At 33.9% G+C, this 26,700-nt stretch overlaps 2 protein-coding genes across 2 annotated transcripts; one reads left to right on the top strand and one right to left on the bottom strand.

The window, feature by feature from the left end:
- Positions 1–829: 829 nt before the first annotated feature.
- Positions 830–3,791, bottom strand: LOC121251391 (probable WRKY transcription factor 31). Its single transcript, XM_041150646.1, has 5 exons — positions 3,248–3,791; positions 3,044–3,142; positions 2,340–2,918; positions 2,136–2,249; positions 830–1,787 (listed from the first exon to the last, which is right to left on the bottom strand). Exons 1-5 carry the CDS (start codon positions 3,599–3,601, stop codon positions 1,071–1,073), a joined length of 1,863 nt encoding a protein of 620 aa, XP_041006580.1. The 5' UTR covers positions 3,602–3,791; the 3' UTR covers positions 830–1,070.
- Positions 3,792–17,752: 13,961 nt separating this feature from the next.
- LOC121251447 (putative pentatricopeptide repeat-containing protein At1g10330) lies at positions 17,753–19,601 on the top strand. Its single transcript, XM_041150709.1, has one exon. It carries the CDS (start codon positions 17,821–17,823, stop codon positions 19,237–19,239), a length of 1,419 nt encoding a protein of 472 aa, XP_041006643.1. The 5' UTR covers positions 17,753–17,820; the 3' UTR covers positions 19,240–19,601.
- Positions 19,602–26,700: the final 7,099 nt, after the last annotated feature.

The raw sequence follows: 26,700 nt of genomic DNA, 5'->3' as shown, positions 1-26,700 counted from the left end.
TATATATATAGGAAGTACTCATGTTCTTTAATTGTTTGTATATATATATATATATATATATATATATATATACAAACAATTAAAGAACATGAGTACTTCCTGATCATCTATATGTGCATATATGCAGTGCTGCAGTCCGTAGCTAGCTAGGGCTCTTAATTTGGATCACTTGTTTTAATTATAAGCTGCATGCAAAACCGTAAATATTATTGATAATATAGAAATATATTGACATGCATGTCCATTCTTCTTCTTCTTGGCTCGATCGGTAGACAAATACGCTAGTAACTGCTGCACTACAAGTTTTTTCATTATTTTATGATTGGAAGTAATTGGATAAGGAATGTACGTACGTGTGAAAAGAATGGAAAAACGAAAGCATTATGAATGAATGAATGGAAGCAAATGTATCTATCTAGTTAACCACTGTCAAGTGGGACAAAATGCCTTAAGACAAGATCAAATATGTTAAGCCAGAAAGTCGCTCTCTCTCTCTCTCTCTCTCGTCTCTCTCTCTCTCTCGCACGCAAACATGCTTACTTTCTATATTCTTAACGTGTCAAACAAACCATGATGTTTGCTAAACTCACTCAGACGGTTTTCTTGACCTCTTCTACAGACTGATCCCATTTCTTTTTTTCATTTTTCTGAGCTCTATTGACTGCCAAGTGATACGTTTCTTTCCTTTCGGCGATCGAGTGCCATATGATGCACGTACCTCCAAGAAGCTGGAATGAACTCCATTGTTCTCTTCCTTTTATCTTTTCCCAGCTTGTTCTTTTCCTCTTGGCTTTGTTTCGGTCCTAGCTAGCTTTAGGAACAAAATATCTAATTTATAACATACATTGACAAAAATAAAAGATGGAAGACAAAACACCCTTCCTTTGGTTTCTGGATCCTTACAGAACAAGGAAACTACGCATGTCTTTCTTCTATATATATTTTAATTTTCCATTCTATTGTTTTCACTTGTATCGACATACAATTTGGAACAAAGTATAAAAACAGAACAAAAATTCATTAAAGAATTCTTCCCAATAAAAGAAAACTGAAAGAAAAGTAGCCTCGCCTCAATTGCCTTGGAAACTTGAATTGCTGATATTATTGTTGCCATTGCTGTTGCTAGGAGAAGTTAAGTTGGCATTGCTGCTGGTAGTGCTTGTCAAGTTGGCATTGTTGTTACTATTGTTGTTCGTTTGAGAACTAGCACCAATAATCGAAGTGATGGCTGCTACAAGAGCTGAAGTGAAGTTCGGGTCCGCGGCAATGGCAGCAGTGGCAGCACTGAGGGTATCAGAAAGCGAGTTCTGCTGCCCCAACTGGTTCATTAATGCCAATGCGTGTGGCTGAAGGTGACCCAATTGAGAAGGGTCCATATCTTGGCCGGACATTTGAAGACCAGAGAATCTTGATTGATTAATGTGAAGTGCTTGACCAAATATTTGAGGCAACGATGTGGTCTGGGCATCGGAAATGCTCTGGGCTAGGTTTGAGAATGGGATTTGGAATTGTAATGGGTTGGGGGATTGAGTTAAGTCTAATGTAATAGTGGGAAATGGGGCTGAGGCTGAGATGGTTGCCATGTTAGAGGAGCATGGCAGCAGTGTACTAGTGAGGAAATTTGAGTTCATTATTCCATCAGCACTAGACATAGAGCCCGACAGCAGCATTTGTGCTGCTGATGAAGTTGTCGATGCCATTGCCATGGCGTTCGGGGGTAAGGGATGGCTATGATTGCCTTCATATGTTGTTACAAGGATCGTCCGATCTTCTGCACATCTCTGTACCTGTTTAAGAATCACATTTAATTTAAACTAGCTATAATTCGTTGTTAAATAAAAAGCTAGCAGTTTATGACTGAATTTTAAAAAATCAAATAACTGATTGAAATTATTTCGATTCTTTCCCAATTTTCTTAACTCGAACGTCGGGTCTAAATTAAAACATAGGAAAAGGTGCCTAGTTGCAGCTTACTTCCTTAAAATGGAAAAAAGGTTTTGATCAAAGCTAATTAGTTAGCCCCAAAATTAGAGAAATTTGGCAAATAAATGTATAATTCAGCAGTAATGCACTGCAGTACCCTCAAGATGTCCTTAAGAAGTTGTAGTACTCTTATAAAAGAGAAGAGAACATACTTGTTTTCGGACTGGGCAACCATTAGCCATGGTGCAGCGATAGTAAGCTCGAGGACATGGGTTTCCCTTAGCCATCTTCTGTCCATACTTCCGCCATTGGCAGCCATCAGTGATCTAACATCAACAAATTTTCAATCAATAAACTGCAAGAATTAAGATCTAGTAAACCACTTTATGACCATAAATTCATTCTTTATCACCTACCATAGGCGCCTCTGATCGAGCTCTAACCGATACGCGGGCCTTCCTCATCGTGGCGGCCTCCGTTTGATCATGAAGTACATCGTTTGGAGGATTGAATCTAGGAACCTTATTAGGAGGACTCCATTCTTGTGAAGCTTGATCTGGGCTACGATCCCCTCTCCCAATTTTACTACCATCTTCCTTTTTATCCTGATGAAACACAAGCTCCTCGTTCAGATTCCCACTTTTACTCGTTATAAACTCTGACGCCATGGCTTCTGCCGTTTTACCTGGCGATCCTGACCGGTTCCACTCCCGGCTTCTTTCTTCCATTAATGTAGACAACGAGTTCTCATTATTAGCATCACCATTAGTCGCCAGCCGAAGATCCATGAACTGTCTTGGCACTATTAGTGATCCATTGTTTTTGCCATCCACCAATATACCACTTTCTTCAGGGTTTTTGGATGGCTGAGCCTTCATAAGAGTAACGAAATGCATCCGTAGAGTATTATAATTGGTAGAAACCTGATCAATCATCTCTTTTAGACGCTGATTCTCGGTCTTCATTCGCTTAAACTCAGTTTGAAGAACAGCCATCTGAAACACAACATAGTGATACAAAATCAACATCAGCAACAAACTTAAAATTGAATCAAATGAAAACATAAATTCTAAAACGTACGAGCCCATGACAGAAACCTGCAAGACTTTCGTTCCCTTACCTCACTCTTAGCTCTTTTATCTTCCACGTTCGGTGATAGGCCATCGTCCACCATGGATTGGTCGCTACTAGTGTTGGTAGTAAGAAGATTCAAACCAGTCTATATATGTAAAAAAAGAAACATATATTCAATCCGATTATCAGAGAAAACCAATATAATATGATAAAACTCATTGAGGAAACATAATATGGATCGATCTCGTACGTTTACGTTAAACTCTAACGCGGCCTGACGGTCCCGCGAGTCTTTTCTGTCGGTATCGGTACAGGAAGCTTTGTTGTCTCGGCCGTGTTTCTCGGCAAAGAAGTCCACCTCGTCGATAACAGTGCGTTTGTTGTCTGACGATGAAGGAGAATCTTGGCGACGGGACCAGTTAAGGTTGAGTGGGAATTGGATAGTCGGGGGAGCTGAGCTGGTGAGAGCGGCATCCATGGCACCCAGCTTCCACTTGGGTTCTCGGCCAGGGTTGTCTTCAGGGAACGAGTTGAGTACCATTGGCTGGTGGCAAAAGAACCCAATCGGATCTGAATCAACAGAAAGTCCACTTCCTTTGGCCATAAATGCAAGAAAATGAGAGAGAGAGAGAGAGAGAGAGAGAGAGATGTACAAAGTCTTTGAATGAAACGGTGCAATGGACTCGGCAATAAAAGAGGGTGGGGGTTGAGACTTTAGAAGAAGACCAAGGAGTAGTAGTAGTTGTTAGTGTGGTGCTGGTGTTGTGTTGAATGTTGTCATATTGGTTTGTGATGGGAGATCAGAGACTGCCATTGATTTTAAGGCCAGGCCTCGAGGTACGTGTATCTACTACGTACTGCCACTTTCTTCCTAATTAATTTCCTTTTCTTTTTAATTTTTTCCATTCAACAATACAAATTACATTCTAATTTTTAACTTTATTATTTTTAAAATTAAATAATTATTTTAAATTCTTTTTAACAATATCATATGAATATATATATTTTCGAGATTTTTTTTTTTAAAAAAAACAGATGTATATTAGGCACATATGACTAAACAAAAGGAGGTAAAGCAGGTCGGTCGGATTGCTTTGTGTGGTCCACGGCACAGTTGGGGCCCACCTGAAGAATTTTTTTATAATGTTTTTTGGGATGTTTGGTTTGGGTCAAAGTGTGGGGCTGGAGGAAGATTGACGCGTTCCAAATATTCACCGCCCCGATTGGCCCGATGACACTCCCACGTAGAAAAGAGGTGCTACTCTGTCTGAGTCAACGGTCCTGATGGGTGGGGACCCTAGGCCCACCCTCTATTGCCGTCCAGAATTCGGGACCCGCCCTTTCCGAACCTGCAATTTCGCTCTCTTTCTAATTACGATTTTTATAAAACGAAAAAAATACACAAAATAAAATCGTAAGAATTTAATGAGAAAAAACCAATTTTGTATATGGCAGCATTATTATTTATTTTCTTGCAACATTATTTTAATTTTCCCTTATAATATTGTTTTAAAATAATCCATACGTTTGGCCTTGATCATGAGGACTTCAGCCCCACAAGATTTTAAAATATCATAAAAGAAAATATTTTATAAGATAAACTCTATAAAAAATAACTTTGTCTCCTTCAAAAATAATTTTTTTATTATATTTGTGTCCCCAAAATGAACTAATTAATTCCTTGTTCTGCCCTGCCCTGACATGATCATAATTCATCATGGTTGATAAAGTCATATGGATTGATTACTTAATTAATATGATGAGATAATAATAAATTATTTATTTAATTTTATTTTTCAAATAGAAATAATTAAAATTTATTTTATTTTCAAGTCTGTGTATATTATATAATATCATCTACATTATTTAAATGATAAGTTTTGATTTGTAAAATTTAAATTTTAAAATTTATATTCCAAATCAAATTATGAAGTATATAATGTAGAGGTTTTAGAATATTAATACTCAACAATTAGGCTGCATTTGGATGCCGAAATGATCTTAGATGATCTGAGTTGATTTAATGAATAGTAATGTTTTGTGAGTCCTATTGAAATATATTTGAATGTAAATAGGTTGATATATATGTTTAAATGTATGAAGTAGATTGAGATGAGTTTAACTTTTTTATGAGAAGTTGAAAAAGTAGCGAGTCTCATTAATGATTGGATTAAGATGAGTTCAACAACTAAACACAATATTAATATGCATGTCTATACATAATTGATTTGTTAAAAACATATCAAGCATACATACATATATATATATATATATCTATATACATACATACATATATATATATATATTATATATAAAGTGACTAATAGAGACTGCATGCTCAACAATTACGGTGGCTTCTCGATCAAGTGTACTGTTGTAGAATATTATGTAAGGATTTCATGCAACCCTAGCTGCTTTGTCGTACGTTCTATATAATACTACCCCGCTTAACCTCGAACCATATTCCATAGTCCACCAACAGGATTACATGATAATTCTCCCATTCTAGAGTAAGCCATTCTTTCAATCTATTTATTGGATCCATTCCCCATTATTTCGGCAAATGATCACGCTATTGCTTCAATCACTTCTCTTTTTTTTTTTTTTTTTCGAATGTTAGGCCTCATTTGTTTTTGGAGGAGATGAGTTCATGAGATTAAAGTTAAAAGTTGAATAAAATATTGTTAGAATATATATTTTGTAATATTATTTTTATTTTTGAATTTGAAAAAGTTGAATTGTTTATTTTATTTTGTGTGAAAATTTGAGAAAGTAGTAATGATTAAATGAGATGAAATGATATGAGTTGAGAGGAGTTATGAAAATAAATGAGACCTTACTCTTATATATGGTAACTCTTGTGTTTTAATTTTTCTGTTTATGCATTGTTCATTATTCTTCTCACTTCAATGATCTATTTATATATATACATATATATATATATATATATATATAGAACATTAATTGCGGCATCCTAACATAGCTATTCAAGATTAGCCATTGTTTCCTAGTGATCATGTGCTTGTGCTCATAGCTGGCTGGATGAATTGTCTAGTTTTTTCTTTCTTTGTGTGCTCTAGTACGTATTGAATAGGTGGGGGACCCCATGCATGCAAGATCTCTTAGGCCTCTTGTTTGTTCGATTTTAATTTCACATAAAGTTGCTAACCAAAACAAAAAGGAAGCGGCCGCATCATTTGAAGATATCAGGAAGTAGTGACCAAAATTAAAGGAGCTAGCTCCTTGATCATGCAGATCTCCTTACCCAATTACGTACATTCTTCACAAGTTGCCGTAATTTCTGATGATCTTTCCCTGATGATCAACATGAATCACGTGATCACTTGTGATATATGATTTCTTTAAGCAAATTGATTGAGACTTTAGCCCTTAGATTTCTATCTGGAAGATTGAGAGAATTAAAGGTGGATATACAAGTAAAAGGAAGTTAGGCGACAGTAGTACTCGACAATTGAACTAATTATTAAGCAGACAGATAGACCATATGCATGCAGTGCTCTTCTTGAAAAGATAGTACTGTACAAAAAATGATTAAAAAGTCCAATAGTACTACTACTGTGCATGAAATTAAAAGAGAACATGACCAAAACGTGATTCAATTAATTCATGAGTTGTTTCTACTCATATATATGCATGCATGGGAATATATGTACTTCTACTTGATTAGGTGCTGTTAATCTGAGTTTTAACTTTAGTAAGTCGTGAGTGATGCAGCTAAGCAGCTTGGGAAAAAGCTATGCACCAGTGAGCATTTTCTTATTTCTCTATAATTGCCCAAATGATGTTGTTCACTACTTTTGTTTCCAGTCCCTTGCCTCTGTCATGTGAAAATATTGGACAATTCATGATGTGGGTACACAGAGATCTAGCTTGTTCATAAAAAAAGGTAAAATTTTTTTAAGAGTAATATTAGAAATAGTGCTAAAGTGTTCAAGTCTCGCACAACATTCTTTTTGAAAAATGGTAGAATCCACCATCAAAAGATTAATTTTTTCAAGTGGGTCTCATATTTAACCATTTTTTTTAAAGTGAGTCATGCTCGGGGCTTGCACACCATAGATATATATATATATATATAGGACTGAAAATATCATTTTTTTTCTTTTAATGCTTGATCATACTTGTTGATATGACATAATATTCTAAGTGGTTAGTTATTTAAATAATCAGAAAAAATAAAAGCATATGCGACTGTTGATAACAAAACTTAATTAGAAATTAGAAAAGCAATATTTCAGAAATCCTGTTAAATTTTCTGTGATGTATAATGTTGTTGAGTCTAAATAAAGAAAGGATCACAGAGAAAATAATTAGCCATTGTATGTAATCAAATTGTTGCTAATATTTGGTAAATTTTATCTAAATTACCAAGGTAATTAAGGATGCCCAAAAGATTTATTTACAAGGGATGTTACATGCATATAATAAAGATTATTAAAATGAGTTATTACTATATTCCATTACAAACATAATTAGTAGTGTCAACAAATGTACTGGAAAATCATGTTGTCAACTAATAAGTATGAAGATAAATGAATATGGACTCAAGAAAAAAATGGCAACTTTAGCATTTGAAGTGCTTATCGATTCATTCAAGAACAATGCAAAAGAAGTCAGGGGGAAAGCTCTAAGTGTACAGATCAGTCTAAACTGTAGAGAATGCTTTGGAAGATGCAGGTCCCTAGGAAGATCAAGACTTTTGCATGGAGAGCAAGTAAAGATATTTTGCCTACACTAGTAACCTTAAAAGGAAGAAAATTGAGGTGGAGGATAGATAGTGTTTTTGTAAGGCAGCACCAAAGGATGTTTTACATGCCTTAGTTTCTTGTCCTGCCATCAAGGATCTGTGGAAGACTTATGTGCCTGTTATGCAAAATATGAATTCAGAAATGGATTTCTTGGCTTTGGTTACATATGTACTGGAAAAAGGAACCAATTCAGACTTCTCTATATTCTTTCTTATAACTTAGGGACTGTGATTTAGGAGAAACAAAATGCAGATGGATAAAATCTTAATTGAACCTAGTCAAGTTATTAATCATGTTTTGTCTTTGCAGAAAACACATAACGATCTCATGAATTCATCATACAAGATAGCAAAAAGTATGTGTTGTTGGAAGCCACCTCCAGTGAATTTTTTCAAGCTGAATGTTGATGGAGCCATATTTTTTGACTTGAGAAAAGTTGGTGTGAGTGTTGTTTTTAGAGATGACAAAGGAAAGTTGGCAATGGTTGCTAAGATGGAAAATGAGATAGAGGATCCTAATACTATTCAATTGTTGGCTTTATTGCAGGGCTTACAACTTTTGTCCATTTGGGATTTTCCAAAATTGTTATTGAAAATGATTGCTTGTTGATGGTCAAAGAAATGAAAGAAGATCAATATTCCTTTTCAGCAGATGGTAATCTTATCAAGGAAGCAAAGAGCTTGTTGCATCTTTTTCATCAGGTTGAAATTCAACATGTACATCGCATGGGGATTGAGGTGGCTCATAGACTAGGCCGTTATGCTTAGAATGTTGATAATATTGACATATGGTGGGATGATATTCCTATGTTTGTTGCTCAATCTATTTGGATTGATCAAAATAGTTTGTATTGAATACTTTATGAATGAATGTTTTGTTATAAAAAAATAATAATAATAATTAGTAGTGTCTACTTGTAAGAGATTGGTTTATTAAAAAAATGAAGTAGACAGATTATCATGAGGAGATAGGGATACTCTTATCAACTTCAGAATTTGAATAAATAGAACATAACGGACGGCTGAATTTTAATATAACTTAATGTACAACTGGAACTATAATAAGAAATTGAGGAAATTTAAAAAATTATTTTATTATCAAATCGGTGGGTATAAAGAGCACACAATGCATCCATATCGTTTAAAATGGTAAGATTTGAAAATTTGAAAATTTATCTTCTAAATTTAATAACGTCATTGTAGGATGCAGAGACCAGCTTAGAAGAAGAGTATTTGTAAGAAAAAAAAAATTAAATTTGTGGCATTGCGCAGTGAAAAGTACTGTCTTGGACTTCATAATTAAGTACATGTTTAGAATTGTGGTGGAAGATATGACTTATAGATTTAGGACTTATAACTTATAGCTTAAGTAATAAGTTTTACTATTAAAAAATCATTTACTATTTGGTAATCATATGTCTAAAGGAATTTCAAGTATATTATATTTTTTTGGAAACAAATTAAAAAGTGTTTTATAAGGTAAAAATGACAATCATTTGATTTTTTTAAAGATTATGATCATATACTTAAAAGTTTGAAAGTTGTAATTATAAGTTATATTTGTATTTTCACTCATTGACAGTCTTTTTAAAATTTAAACTACATTTTGGATTATCAAACAAAGCACGTTTGAAGTAAAACATCAAAATGAAGCTTTTCTACAGAAGTATTTTTTAGTTTATTTGAGATTAAGAAATATTTAGTACGTTAAATGTACACCCAAATAACCTAATTTTTATAATAAAGAACTTTTAAAATTATTTAAACACTTTTTAAGACTGCTTACATAATCCAAAAGAGAAATGATAAAGCACCTACTACTTTATTATTTATTTTATTTTATTTATTTATTTTAATTTTTAATTTTTTACTTTACTATTTGTCTACAATCTTAGAAATAATAATTTTAAAAGGAATATATATTTTGATTTTGATTTTGATTTTGATTTGATACATTTAAATTATAAAAAGGTATTAATTAATAAGTTGTAAATGAATGGTAGATAGGTTATCGTTGTATCATTGCTCAATTCGAAACAGCCCTTAAATATTCAAGTGTACATCTTATATATGACGTACGTACCAGAAATAACAAAAAAAAAAAAAAAAAAAAGAAGATGCTTTCCAGACTGGGATTGAATTTGATGTTGGAAACGAGGGAAAGCCGTGTATGATTTTATTCCAAATTACAGGCCTCGTTTTCAACACTTGTAATATTTAATTACTAAAAATATCAAGTTTCGTAAGAACCAAAGAGTCGGCAACAATAATAAAATATTAAAATCACTTTTTGTCAATGTTCAAACGGATTTCTCTGAAGATTCAAAGGCACTTTGATGACCAATTAATCAAGTACTACAGCTTACAAAAGGCAAATTATATTGATAAACCAGATCATTTTAATATCTTTCCAAAATCCAAACTGCAATTTAATTAATTATTTTCCAGGAACTATATTTATATATTTAAAATAAAATGACACCTCAAACACAAAGAGAATAAGATTAAAATTTTAAATTCATTTTATTTTTTTTGTTTTGATAATGAATCTGAGTGGGAGCCATTACCATATATAGTGCTCAAATTCCAATTTTGACCACTATAAAATAATAGAATTATATGGTCGCTTATTGGATTTCTACATATGAATTAGACCTGTAGATTTGAAAGCTGATAATCTGACTAAAATCATGGAAGATATATCTATTAATGATGTGTCAACAACCCGATTATATCACTTTATTATATTTTAATCATACCTTATATTTGACAATTTGTATAACGTAAAATTTATGATCTATCTAGGTCCACTAATTAAAACATTTCTAACACTTGCACGTTAGGGGTTGTCCTCCACATTAGTGAAATGACAGAATTTATTTGCATAATGAGATATTTAAAAAACTCAGTTTTCTCAACAATATGAAATCCCTAAACATCATGAGTCGCATATCTTTTATATAGAATTGTGGAATATTTATAACCTACCAAAGGCAAAACCTACCCCCGAATAATATTCCTTGTTTTCTAGCGTTGTAACGTTTGATTTAAAGTGTCTTAATTTACGTACACAAACTGTAAAATTAACACGTTAATCAGGTGAGTTCAAATAACCCATTTTTTTTTTCCTTCTGTGTAAATTACTAAATAATAAAAATAGTAGAAGAGGCCTGATCTTAATTAACACATGAATTAACAGAAAATGATGATCTACTCGCCGTTTTTTTTTTTTTTTTTTTTACCTTAATTCCTTCGAATGAGTTTATAAGTTGTTACTATCAATCTGCATATATGCTTTTTGGCCATTCAAATGGGTTGAAATTTTAGTGGAAGAATTGTGTATAGAGAATAATATTACTCGATCATGAGTCAAGTTCACATTGCACGATTAACTAAGTGCCTTCGCCTAACTCTGAAGGTCTTGTACTCTCCACTTTCAAAGATATGTCCAAGTTCAATGGACGCGTGAAACATGTGATCAAGAGTCAAGACCCATGCTCTGATCTCTCTATCATGCTAGCTAGCTAGCATATTAAAAATGGTTGACTAAGTCTTGTGAAATGTTGGAAACTCGACTCCAAAGTATAAATTGGATCATCACAGTCTAAGTAGCAGAAGTTTCCCCTTTGAACAATTTGCCCATCTGCGCGCACATAATGCATCTTATCCAAATCTTTTCTGCCTCAAATTATGCATGCACGCATGCATGTACGCGCCCGCGCAGTACACGTAAACGGCAGTGAGAACTTGAAGACACATGAGAAAGAGAGAAGTTAACCCTTACGGCCTGCACGCCTACCATGATGAGCCGCGCATTATTACTTACTTAAAGTTAAAAGAGGAATTTTCAAAGAGGTTTCCCGGTCCGTATGCTTGCTTACTGATCTATATATTGTCAACTGCACCGCAGCTATATACGTTCTTTTATTTGGGCAAAGGCCGGCTAGCTAGCTAGTTTGGTACAATATGCCTCACCGCCCTTGAAACATTAATGAAGTTTATAGTTTGGTACAATATGCCTCACCGCCCTGGAAAAGCAGTATCATATATACCGCTGCGCGCCCTCGAGAAAGCGTGTTCCGTCTGGCCGCTTCTCTATCTCAACCTCCCCCTCGGCTCCTGAGATGGAGCCCGCCCTGAGGCCGTAATATCTCATCAGTTTGGGACAAAAAACAAGTTTCATTACATGTTAGCTTTTAGCATGTTAACTTTGATGACAAGTTTAACGAGGGTGTTGTTGCTGGCAATTTAGGGTTAGTTTGTAATTATACAAAATGGCTTTGATTTTTATTCGTAAGTTATCCATTATCTGACGAGGATCTTAACAACCCCATAGGCCCTTCTAGTATTTTTTTTAAAAAAAAGGAAAAAGAAAATACAAAGGCTCTAGCTAGGAAGACTAGAACATGATGATCATCATGCTAGCTGTCGCAGTTACTAATTAAGGAGGACCAAGAGATCTAGCATGAGAACTTGTTTCCTTGTGGTACTAGCTAAGGATTTAACTGCTACAAAGTTCTTTTCTTTCAAACAATACCATTTCATTATTTTCCTTATCTTAACTATTGGTTTTAGTATGTTTAATTTTAAGATTAGTATTCTATGTACTTACAATTTTTTGTATAAAATTCATGATTTTATTAGACATTTTTTTTATATTTAAATTTTAAATTTTATAATTTTCAACATATTAATAACTGAGGTACGTATTGTTACGTCAATACAAATAACATTTTCTTTAAACCTAATTCCATCAGCTAATTTCCATTCATGAGTTGGTCAATGAATGACATAATTATGTAGAGAATAATCGGTTCAATTTGGTCATAGATAGGAACGTGCGTGATCACTTGGTGAGGTATAATCACTTAATTAGTCAAGCATAAATGTGTAGCCATGATCCCTTGACTGAACTCCTGACCATTTACTATTATTGGGCTGAAGAACAGTACTCACCAATTAGTAACTTTCTTCTTCTTTTATATATATATATATATATATATATATATATATATATATATATATATATATATTATTTTATTTTATTTTATTTTTATCACTTGAGATAATTTCGAGAGAAAGAGATATTTATGCTTCTGAAAATTTTATACAACAACATTAATTAATATTGTAAAGCCTACTTAATATGTGTATCGATTTTTCTTCTTGAAGAGAATTATATATCTAATTTATATACAATCACTACAAAAGAAAAAGACTATTTATGAACGATTATATGCGATGAGACTGATTATTTGTCATCAAAATAGACTCATTTTGACAGAAAATAATTATTTTCGTAGAAAATTAATAACTGACCATAACTGAACAGTTTTCTTGTAGTGAACACCAATATCTCTTCGAGCTTAAACTTGTCTCATGGATCACTAAAGTTTCCCAAGCCAACAATATGATCCCATAAATTATTTATAACAACCCAAAACTACCCATGCAGTAGTTCAGCCAATTAATCGACATTGACATAATAATCGTGTCTATCCAGAACAAAGTCATTGAACATTCTCAAGACTTTTGAATAAAAATATTCACGTCCAAAACTTTGAATTTTTATTGCAATAATTTCCCTGTCAAGATTCGTCAAATTAAGAAGCTCAGCTCCATTCACATGACGGGCAATAATCCAAAGAGAAAGTTCAATTTTCCAATATTCATTATTAATTTGAGATGGGACTACTTTGGGAAACCGTGTAAGAAATCTGTCACATCAGGGAAGAAACCAAAGAAGCGAATTAGCAGGGAGACAAAAGTCACAGAACCATGTGGATTTTTGCTAGTCCGCTCGACAGACAAGTTTATTAACGTAGTACAGCTCGGCAAACATGAATAAACTTCACCAACAAGCTGAACAATCCTCAAAATTGCATCCATTGAAGAGTAATAGCATAGTTGGGATTCAATGGCTAATGAACAATCTGTATGTTTGTAAGCTTAGTTATTTTTTATCTTTGTTTTTTTCTTTTTAATATTTTCTTGTACGTTTCTATTCTCCTTGTTTTTAAGCTAATCTATTAAAACGTCAAAACACACTTCTGATACAAAAACTCACATTAACTAGACAAGGAAAAAAAAAAAAAAATTCCAAGTGCATGGCGTTAGGATTAGGCTATGGCTCAAACTTAAGTTGAGGGAGAATGCACGACTCCTGCCGTATAGGTTCCTCTTGTTTGATTTCCATTAGATACGGTGCTACTATGATCACATTTAAATAGGAAGCCCACCTCGATTTCTCCCTCGCACCTTTGTTTTTATTTGACTAATAAAAAAAATTGTTGGTAGAGTTATTGACTAATATAAAAGGGCAACAATACATTCATGGTAGATGTAGCATACTGAGGGATAAGTAAAGTAAGAAACTACTCAAGAAGACAAGAAACAATTAGCCATGACTGGTGGAAGCGGAATGCTATTGGAACAAATGACAAAGACAAGGTTGAAAAAAAAGTTGGATTTTCTTAGATGAAACGAAAATTGGATTCACGTAGCAAGATAAAGGTTTTCCATTTCTTAGCTGGAAAGATATGTGACCATGAAATAGAGATTAAGTAGAACAAAATTGATTGAATGGTAGAATCCTGGAATCACATTTTTCTTCCATGTTTTGGACTTTAGTTTTGTGGAACAATATACTACTGCTGAAACACGGAACAACTGAAATCTTAGATCAAAATATTATGTATGGATATATGAACTGCCTAAACAAAAATTCTTGAACAGCGAACAACCAAAGTTATTACTCACTACATTAAAAGAAAGATTTCCACTAATGAAAGATGTAAATCCAGTGGAAAATAAAAAAAATACGCATGTCGAGTGAAATAGTTGTTGCTATCTGTTACAATGATGAAACATTGGTTTAACTGAATAACTAAATAAAATAGATAGACATTTCTCTTCACTATCCCCAATATCATCACTATCATCAATAAGAAAACTCTTAGGCTTGTTATCCAAGAACTTGTTCAGAAATACTATAATCAAAGAAATATAGGAGTTTTCTACTAGGTATTTGACCAAATAAGATCATCCAATTCCTATAGATACTATCACTAAAATACTCCTAGAGGGGATAGGTCTAGGGTTAAGGGGAGCAAAAAGGATTTTTCACGAGATGAGAAATGAAACGATTAGCTCCACACTAGACTTGTGAATAAGTGAGTGTTTGATAATGAGCAATGGATATCCATCTTTATGCTAAATAGAATGTATTTAACTCATAATTCATTAGATACTTTTTATGAATGTCAACTAAGTATCGTAAGTAAATTGCCATGTTGTTCAATCATATGATAACCAGAGTCATTTTTTGATAAAATGATCATTGCGAGTCAGACTCAATTGAATTTAATCAATCCTTTTTTTTTTCTTCTGTCATTAAGGTGGAGAAGGGAACCAAGATCAATTCTCTTAAGCAGAGAATCATCAATCGAATCACTGTTTGAGACTCAAAATTCTATTTTATCATCAATCAAATTATCGATCACATTTTTTTTTTCTTATCAATAAATAGATCTCTTTACTTATATGGCCTAAATGTCTCATATTTTTTGAAAAAAGTGATTTGATTGATAGGATTTGGTATTGAACTTATAAGATCGATGAGATTGATACTCAAATATATCTTCTTCTTGGAACATATTGATTTGACCCAATAAGTGGGACTAACCCCCTTGGCCCCCAAGCATGTTAACGCTAGAAGCATAGTCCCATATTTCTTCTCTCCTAATTGTTTCAGAGTAGCTAGAAAGAGATTCTTTAACCAATTCAATTCAGATGTAGGCCATCCAAAAATCAAGTTGTTTCTATGATCAAAAGAGCTTTTTTTTTTTTTTTGTTATGTGAAATTGATGAAAACCTGATATTTAAAGATCAATAATGTTAGAAGACAACTCATGTCGGTATCTGATAGTAAGATACCTACGGTCGGTATATCTTTGAAAGCTCGGAGAGATGGAATAAACGGACTCCTCAAGGTACATCCTCATTAAACACTCCCAAGTCGCATGCTCTTCCTCCTATTCACAATTTTTGAAGATGCATGTAAGCCCAAGTCATATATTTATATATTTACTTATATATATAGTACTATATATAGTCTTAAGGACTATTTAGTGAATATTATAATTAGAACACCTTGTAATCATAATGAAGGATAAAAACAATATTGTGAGATTTCATATACTAAGTACCTTTTCCTACAAAACTTGAGATATTATATGCTTGAATAAATATTAAGCTGATCATTTGGAACTCCGGAACACTTTCAGCTTTTCCTCCAACGCCATGGCATGCAGCCTCAAAACTCAGTGTTTAAAGATATAATGATCATTGATCATAGTGTAACGAAAAAAAAAAAAAAAAGTCATTTTTCGTTCATCTTTTCCTCTTTTAAATAAATGATTTCACGGATCAGTTTTATAAGCCATTAATTAAAGTGTTGTGGATTTGGTTACTTTCTCAAAAAGGCCAGGCCATATTGATTTCTACTTATAAAAACACTTAAACAACTAAAACCTAAGGGCTGGCTCAAGTATAAAGGGCCCAGACGCCCAGTTATTGGGGGAGTATGCTCTCCAGATTAGGTTTCGTTTGCATCTTAAACTCATTCCAATTCATTTCAATTTATTATTATAATTTTTTTAAATTTTAATACAAAATATAAGAAATAATTTAATTTTTTAAATCCTAAAATAATAATAATATTAAAAATAATATTCTAACAATATTTTATCATCTAAACTTAACTCAACTCAACTTAGTTCAACATCTAAATCCAGCCTAAAACTTTGAATCCTTACATGCAAATAATTACAGGATTCCCATTTAATTGGTAAAAGCAATTTCTAAGTCTTGGGGTCATGCTCTCTCGGATCTAATGTTCAACTATTGAGTGCAAATAATTTCAAAGAACCACATCTCATTAATGAAAAATTAATAATTTGCATGGTCCATATAATATAGGTGCACTGGTTTGGAGTTTAATCATGTAAAAGGCAGGCATATATGTTATATATATATATATATATATATATATATATATGAGTAATGCTACATATAATTGTGGAGTGCGTAAGTACTATCATTTTGAAAAGAATGAGGTCCACTATTAAAAAATTAATTTTTTTTTTAATTTTTTATGGGTCCCGTATTTTTTGATCACTTTTTCTAAAAGAATTGTGTAGTGCTTGTATACTATACAATTGTAAATATCATTTTTAATGTGATACTTAGAGCACTAGTAGTGAACCCAATAAATCTATATTTTAGTCAAAGTTTAACTAAGTTGCATAGAAACTCACTGTAATAGACTTAACAAAGTTATAGTGTTTTTAACTTTCATCATTTTCACTGGCCAAATTTGGCCAGCCCAACTTGCTAGCAAAATATTATTTTGGCATAAAAAATTTCAAGTTGCTATCCAAATTCTGGCTTATTGCACCAATTGTAACTTGCAACTGGCACAACTGCTGTTGCAAATGCCACTGAATCTATCTCAGCCCATGGCTCAACTATTTGATTAAACATATCAATAGTCAAACCAAGTTTGTTTTCCATGATGTACAACCTGATTAGTATAGTCCAAGTAACAGTTTGGAAAAGAAGAAATACACCTTACAAGAAATTTGAACGTTAGAAATAGTTAAACCAAAGAAGAAATTTGATTTGATAAACTACACCTTACAAGATAAAGAAAAAATCATTATTTATCAGTTAGGAATAATAGGAACATTAGAAAATTAATGTGTACCTTTTTAATAACGTATGAATATTCAAATTATAATTAATATTAAAATAAATGAAAATATAAATATAAATATTTTAATAGAATAGTAATAGATTTGAAGAGTCTGTTATTTGACATTGTTAAAATGTGGCTAGCTAAATTTATAAAATTGAATTATCTAGTTAAATTTTGATAAAATTTTATTAAGTCCACTACTAATGCTTTTATTGAATGAAAATAAAGTGGTCCTTATCGAATTAAATTTAAAAGAGGTTTATAAAGTAGTAGTCCTCAACCAAATTATAATGATATTATGCTACATTCACCGGAGTCCCTACTCCAGCTCCTCCAAAGCTTCCCCAAACCTCCAAACCAAATCAAACAGATTCATTCCCTCCTAATTACTAAGGGTCACCTTCTCTGTAGCTCAAACATTACAGCTTCGAATTCGAAATGGATGAGCACCCTCCTCTACAACGCCCTGCAGAGAGCTTATCTCAGTCTTGGACAAGCTCGCAACACGCTTGTTCTCTTCACCCACATGCTTGCCCACCAATCCCCTCCCAACAGCCACACCTTCCCTTCCCTAATCAAAGCCGCCGCCACTTGCTTACCCTCTTTGGGCAAACCCCTTCACACCCAAGTCGTCAAGCGTGGTGTTCTGCGTGACCCTTTTATTCAGACGTCATTTGTGAGTTTCTATGCTCATCTCGGCGAACTATTTGACGCCCGTAAGATGTTTGAGGAAATTTCGCAACCTTGCATTGTGGCTTACAACGCAATGCTTGATGCGTTTGGTAAGAATGGGGACATGAGGTCTGCTCTTTTACTTTTTGATTGTATGCCAGAGAGAGATGTGGTCTCATGGACAAGTGTTATCGATGGATTTGGGAGGAATGGTTGCTTTCATGAGGCGGTTAAATTTTTTGAGAAAATGATGGTGCATGAGGATGTGATGTCATGCTCGTTAAAGCCTAACGAAGCTACATATGTGAGTGTGCTATCCTCATGTGCTAATTTAGATGGCGGTGGATCTCTTTATCGTGGAAAGCAGATTCATGGATATGCTATTCGGAATGAGATTGAATTGACTGTTTTTACTCAGACAGCATTAATAGATCTTTACGGTAAGAAAGGCTGTTTGAGAGATGCTGTAAATGTTTTTGACCAAATGGTTTTTAAAGAGGTTTGCACCTGGAATGCAATGATGTCTTCACTTGCATCCAATGGGAGAGAGATGGACGCTTTGGATGCGTTTGAGAAGATGAAGGTGGAAGGGCAGCATCCTAATGAGGTCACATTTGTTGCTGTTCTAACGGCCTGTGCTCGTGGAAAACTCGTGGAGTTGGGTTTGAAATTGTTCAAGTCAATGCTGCATGAGTCTGGGATTGTACCCTCAATGGAACATTATGGATGTATAGTTGATCTCTTGGGAAGAGCAGGACTACTTAAGGAAGCAACTGATATTATAAGCAGTATGCCTTTTGAGCCTGATGGTTCTGTATTGGGAGCTCTTTTTGGTGCTTGTAAGATTCATGGAGCCATTGAACTGGCAAATATAGTTGGACAAAGGCTGCTAGATTTGCAGCCACGGCATTGTGGGCGTTACGTGACTTTATCAAACGTCAATGCTGTGATGGAGAAATGGGATCATGCCGCTGATCTAAGAAAAGCAATGGTGGAGGCTGGAATTCAGAAAGTTCCGGCCTATAGTTTGATTGACTCCATCTAGAAAGTTAAGTAGAATTTCAATGAGTCGCTCCTGTGGTGGTGAATGGCTTCTCTTTTTCTAGAGAGAGTTTAACACGGGATAATACAAGATTGTGAAAGGTAACGAACTTCCCAGTTGTTGACTAAGAGTGCATATTTATTGCTGAGCTAAAAAGACGCAAAGAAATATGAATTGAAGCTTTCACCTTGAGAGTTTGGCTTGGACTTCATGTATTGATGTGGTCGATGAAGTATATATACTCTTTGATTTGGCCCAAAAGGGTTGTTTATTAATGCATATTAGGATCACGGTGAGACTATTCATATGGAAGGGCTAAGATTGGTTGAGACATTGGTCAATGAAATGATTTTGTTATCTCACAATGAGTTAGAGTCTTGGATTATGAAAAATCAAAAGGTGCGCCAACTTTTAATACATGATTACACTTGGGAGTTCCCCTATATATAAAGAGTAAGATATATTCAAGGAATTCAGTCGGGTCTGCATTGTCGGTTTATCTTCTATTATTGTTTTACACTTGAGATTAGTATCTTTTATTTTACTAGGTTTAGAAGTCTTCGTTGGTCGAGAAGTTTAATTCTACGAGTTCTTCTTGTAATTGCTATCAAATACACAAGTGGTATGTCAAATAAAGCAAATTTAATATTTTCTTGACAATAAGACTCTTTGCTGAGGTAATTATTTTTCTGCAACAGAGGCAGTGAGACTATTCGATTCATTATTATTAGCGTTGTCGAAATAGCATTGCTTATTGAATTGTTGTGAAGCCGCACGTAATTCCTGTTAGGGTGAACCCTAAAAACACAACAGATTATTTTCTAATATTCTTTTTGCAAATTGAATTGACAATTTAGTAAAAATAAACTCACAAATAGAATAAAGAAAATCAAGTAAATCCACAGGCAAGACAACAAGAGTTTTACATGGGAAACCCTCCAAAATGAACGAAAAATCATGGGACCTAGTCCAGTTAAAACTTAAAACCCCCACTATCAACAATAACGAGGTTATATTGATTTCTTTAAAGCAATCTCTAGAGGCTACTAGTATGTCAAGAATGTCTATATTTTTGGTTCAACATATAATCATCACCATACAAGTGGATATCAACTAGGGCGACAAGAAAGATCTCACCAAGTGGATATTTGTAATAAACAACTGGAGATGGAATTTCAACAATTAGCACCAATCAAATGAAGCTCTCACCATCAAGAACAAAATAATGAAATTTTGTCAAAATCGGACCACAAATGATCCCTCAAAGCTTTGATGGAAGTATGAGAAAAATTCTCATCTTTCGAATGTCCGTCACTCTCTTTCTTTTCTTTTCATTTTCTTTCTCTTACCCACCACACACGGTACACTAATTAAAACCACAAAACCCTACTTTGACATAATTATCATATTGCCACTAAGTGGCTTAACACACTTCCCTCACATTGAGGGACATCACCTAATAGATCTCCTCATCTCCACTATGTGAGGGGCTCCACCCATTATTTTAAATACCGCATCGTCCCAGCCTGTATGGTCGGTATATGCTGTACCGGCCACTGGTCCGGTACAGATATTACATATATTTCGGCCTGTACCTGCCTATATTTCGACCCGTACCGGCCAATATTTCGGCCTTTAATTTTTTTTTTCAAACTACAAGCTTATTTTTTAATTCCCAATTCGGACTAGGCTATTTATAATTTATATATATGTATTTATATATAATTTATTCATATATAGACTATTATTTTGGAATATAATTTTTATATATTTATATATATATATATTTTATTTATATATTGATTATCTTGAAACGATACACGAAATGGTACTAGTACCGAAATATTTCATTTCAGTGCTTTGACCAGTACGACGTTCGGTACGATATTCAAAACTTTGGCTCCACCATTAAGTTTTTGCATAGACAATGATTTTGCTATCATATCTGACCCATTTTCGTTGGTATGTATTTTCTCGATATGTAACAACTTCATCTTCAATACATCACGAATCCAGTAATACTTCACATCAATATGCTTGGATCTTGAATGCAAAGTTGAATTCTTATTGTGATGGATAGTACTCTGACTGTCACAGTAGATAATATACTTCTCTTGTTTCTGACCCAATTCTTCTAAGAACTTCTTCACCCATAGCAACTCTTTAATAGCTTCAGTGATGGCAATATATTCAGCCTCTGTGGTAGACAAAATAACACATTTCTGCAGTTTGGATTGCCATGACACAACTCCCCCTAAATAATTAATCAAGCACCCTGAAGTAGACATTTTGGAATCAATGTCACTAGCCATATATGCATTTGTAAACCTATCAAGCATAGACTTACTATTTCCAAAGCACAGACACACCCTGAAAGTACCTTTAAAATACTTGAGAATCCATTTTACAACTGCCCAATGTTTTTTGCTAAAATTAGAGAGGAATCGACTCACAACTCCAACAACATGAGCGATATCAAGTCTTGTTCACACCATGTAACACACCCCGCCTAAAAAGCTCATTAGGCCTTGACCTTAGTAACCTTAATCCTAGTTAATTAGGAGTTGAACTATTCTAAAATAAGAACAATTTTGGATACTTGAGTTAGCAAAAACGTCGTATACTTTGAGTTTAGAAGAATTTTTAGAAGATTCTAGTGCAACATTGATTTTTGAGGAAAAAAGAAATTTTTGGAATATGATTAGTTAGTAATATTATTTTAGAGAATTTTTAGTACTTTATTATTTTTGAGGAAAGGTGCCAAGAAGCCAATATTAGAATGACAAGTGGCATATTGGAGATTTTGCCACCTTATTGGGCTAAGTAATTTGGATAAAATTTTTGATGGACTTAGGAAAGCCCCAGAGATTGGTTTATTAAGGGACCAAGCTTTTTGGGTATAAAGGGTTAGGAGAGGTAATAAGACATTGGGCTCTGCTTGATGGACATAAGACTTTAGGGCCTTAATGCACTAAGGATGTGATGGGCTAAGGTTAACTTGTTAAAAAGTCTTAGGCCCAACTTGAGAGATATAAAGTTTTAAGCCTTTCTTGGAGAACACTAGAAAATAGGCCCAATGAAAAGGACATAAGGCCATTGATCCTAACTTAGTAAGAGTGAATGTATTAGACCCAACTTATTAAGCATGAAAGATTAGAGAAGCAAACCCATTAGTAATCCTATTAAGGCCTTTAGAACCTTAGGACATTGATGGATCAATCCTTAGAAGCCCTAAAACAAGCCTCATAAGACTGCAAGACTTGGTAGGATAGCCTTGGCCCAAGTATGAGGAAGGCATAAGGCCTTTGGGCCAAGTTTGGTATAGAGTTGACCTATGACCCAACTATGTCAATGCAAGCTTTCCAATCCTCATCTTAGTGGATTTTGAGGTCTCTTTTAATCCCTCAAAATCTAGAAATAAGGCCCTCATTCATTCAAAACCCAAAAGCTCTTGGATGATTAATCCACACTCATGGCCCTTTTAAGCCCACAAGGCTCAAAGCCTTGTTTTGTTCTATTTCACTCTTCTATTTGAAAGCCCAATACACCATATCATGGGTTTCCTTAATCTCATATCATACCTTAAATGCCCAAATTAAGTTTTGAAAGTTGGCTAAGACCATTAATCAACATACGTGAAATTAATGATCTTTAAGCCATGCTTTGAAGCTTAATTTCGTCTTAATCTTTTCTTAACCTTTTAATCCGAATCTTGACTTATTATTTCATTTCATCATACTTAGACCTTACTAATACCCTAGATAAATCTCCCCACATGTCATTAAGGGAAATGACATATCAAATCCCAAACTTGCATCAATCTGCTCATATGTATCCCCTTTGAGTGCATGGATTTTTTTGCCTTTAGGCCCAATATTTTTGTGCCATTTCCTCAAGGGTAATATGATTCTTAGACACCTCATGAAACCCCTTCAAACTTAGACTAAGCCTTGGACAAAATTGGTTTCACAAACCAATTCAAGTGACCAAACCGATTGTACCCTTAGGCTAGTTGAGTGGGAACCTGTTGAGTTGAGATTTAACCAACCATCTGCCTTGGTTGAGCCACCACCCCATGCCACATCCATCGCCACCCAATCCCCAAGAGGCCCCATGGCCATCATGAGAAATTTGACTCAGTTTTCCCACCCAAAGACTAACCAAAACAAAAGCCCCAAATCTGCCAAGTGAAACCACTTGAACTTGCCAGTTAGCATAGGTGGTTTGCTTGAATTTTTGTCAACTGAACCATGCCACACGACCTGGCCACCTCTACAGGACCATTGTAGCCATAGTAAGGAGGAAATCATGGTAATTTCAGGCCACTATTCCCCATGCACAAGGTGACATAAGTTGAGGAAGGCAAGCTGGAAAAGTTAGCCTCTTACACACCGCCCACCTCCTCCAATCACCTTGGACCAAGGCCAACATCTCCACCCACTTGGCCACCTATAAATACCTACATTACTTACTCATTTCCTCCACACCTCAATCCCAGACTTTCTCTTGAGTCTTGAGAGCACTTCTCCCCCTTAGAGAGCAATAGAGTGAAACAAAGTAGGCTTTTGTAAGTTCTTGAGTATTCTTGAGCAAGGTTGTTTTGAGAGCTTTGAAGGCTACAAAATTTGTAATTTTTCTTGTCATTGATCTTAGTTTACATGTCAAGTTAAGGTTTTAAGTGTTGGAGTAATTTTTGATTGAGTTTAGAGAAGATTATCTTGCTTAGTTCAAAACCGAGTCATTAAATTATGGTTTTAGTGTTTAAATGATTTTAAGTGGAAATTTAGCTATGACATGTCTTAAGTATGATTTGATATGATTTATCATTGTCTTAAAATGATTATGGAAGATTTAATTTTTGATTAAAAGCATGCCATGATAGGCTTTAACTTTATCTTGTTTTGATCATCAAAGCATGTATCGGTTTTGAATAAGTTGGAGATTAAGGATTTTTAGCCATGATTAAGTGTTGGGATGAACTTGATTATGCAAGAATTTTCCTTTATCATACCATTAAAGACTTTAGTGATTGTTTGTTAGTAGAGAAAATTCCATATGCATGCATTCATAAAGATCAATAGTTGAAAACACACTTAGACATCAACTAGTGTGCATGCCAAGGGTTGGGACTGTTTGAACTAGTTACACTTTGTTTTTTAAAATTACAAGGGTATATATGGTTTTAGAATGAAAAAAAATATGAAGTCTATGAATTTTGGTTAAATTCGGACTTCGTTTGTAATTAGTGAAAAATTAGGGCCTTAGTGGCAATTTTGAAAGACTAGGGATATTTTTGTAAATACCCATTTTTAAAGCCTTTGTTTATGAACCTCATCCAAAGTAGTATTAACTTAGTACACACCTGATTCAGCAATTACAAAATTTTTTCGATTACTTAGGAAGTTTGTAAGTTGGCCTCTAACTTACACCTTGATAGATTATTTATGAATTATTGATAAATGTTTCATTCATATTTCAATTATCATTTTGAATATAAAATATCATGTTATATGATATATTAAGTACATACTTACATGACATGTAATATTTTTCATCATTTTTTTATATTGTATCTATAAATGTCATTTTTACATATAAGCTTGCCACATATGCACGTATCATGAAAACATTTTTTAAGTATAGCATGAAAATAATTTTTGTCACGATCCCAAAGGCTAGGATGATGAATTATTCTAGTAGAACTCCTCTGTTTACTCTGGAGTGTTTAAGAATGGAGTGGTAACCCCTAGGTTGACAAAAAACAGTCAACAAGTTTCGAATGAGTTCCTTTTAAGGAATGCCGGAGCGAAGTTAATATGTTATGACACCTAATGCTGGTGGGTGTACATGTTATGATGTTATGTTATATTACCAATGCATTGAGAACGAGTCTACAGACAACGTAGTCTCAATATGAGTTGTACTACGGTCACCAACAGCTACTTATAGTGCATATGGAGAACTGTGACGTTGCCACATATTATGATGTTATGATTAAATATGAATTGCTAATAATGATGAAAGTTTATAATGAAGTCATGTTTTCAACAATGGAAGTAAAAATGTTTACTGAATGAAAACATGTGTCTTCGTTTTTTTGAAAATGTTAAGAAATCTGGATGAGAGTACTATTTTTTGCATTGCATATTTATTATTCTTCATGCTTAATTTATCTTTGTGCATGTTGGTTGTTTAACTTACTAAAATTTCGAGTAAATCTCACTTCTTGTGGGACCATTATCATTCTACTCGAAATGGTAGAAGTTGTGCCAGGTCTTGAGGAGGATGAGCTAGATGGAACACTGGATCCGACAAATTGAGTAGGAGCCGAACCTTGAGAAGAGACTAGATTTGATCCTTATGTATATAGCTCAAGTCCTTCATGCTCTATAACGCATGAAGCAGATGATTTGACTTTGACCCTTAGTTGTACTAGGTTTATGCTACGATTTGACTTTGAACTTGATGGTCACAATGCATTGTGATGTTTTTAGTTATTCTGGCATAAGTTATATTTTCACCATTATTTTCGTTGTGATTATTGCATACTGCTAATTGCATACTAGGATGTATTGCATATTAACTGTCATGTACGAGGGTATGTAACTTTGTATTCCATGTCCCGATGTTCTAAGTTTCCTTTTCATCTCAAGCGGAGTTTGGGGGCATCACACATCATGACATACATTAAGCTACCAATAACTAATGCATAAGGCACATTTTGCATCTCTTCTTTCTCTTTCTCAGTTGTAGGACTCTACTTTGAACTTATCTTCAAATGAAGTGCAAGTGGAGAACTCACCAATTTTTCTTTGCCCATATTGAACTTGTCTAGTACCTTCTTGATATAACTCTCTTGAGATAGCCACAACTTGACATTCTTTATGACACGATAAATTTTCATACCAATGATCTGTTTTGCGGGTCCCAAGTCTTTCATAGCAAAAGATTTGCTCAATTCTCTTTTCAATTAGTCAATTTTTTCAGAATCACAAACAACTATAAACATGTCTTTTTTTTTATTATTTAAAAAAAAGGAGAACAACACCTCCAAACTTTATTAAAACAAACCCTCAAATTGAAAGCTTATTTTAACTAATTAATTCTAGCTAGTGGCTCCACTTTATATTATAATCTATGAATCACTTTTAAGAGTTGATTCCAATTAATTATGGCATGGTGACCAGTAATGTTAAGTGGCAACTAAAGCGAGGGAATATTGTTACTGCACATTGTGAATGAAGACAATTCAAGATGGATAAGCTAACAAGTTTCAACGTATATTTTTTCATTGAGGTATTCTTATTCACACTCCAAAAAAAAAAAAAGAAAAAAAGAGTATCTTAAGGCCTCCACACATTTATCGAAAGTAGAAATTGAAACCGAAAAGTTTCGAGTGAAGTTATACATGGTGTGATATAGAACTTGAAGAAATCTTTAAACTGCTCCTAAAATGACTTGCTA

Source organism: Juglans microcarpa x Juglans regia, chromosome 2S (assembly GCF_004785595.1).
Source record: "Juglans microcarpa x Juglans regia isolate MS1-56 chromosome 2S, Jm3101_v1.0, whole genome shotgun sequence".
Taxonomy (NCBI): domain Eukaryota; kingdom Viridiplantae; phylum Streptophyta; class Magnoliopsida; order Fagales; family Juglandaceae; genus Juglans; species Juglans microcarpa x Juglans regia.
This window is presented reverse-complemented; position numbering and strand designations above follow the sequence as displayed.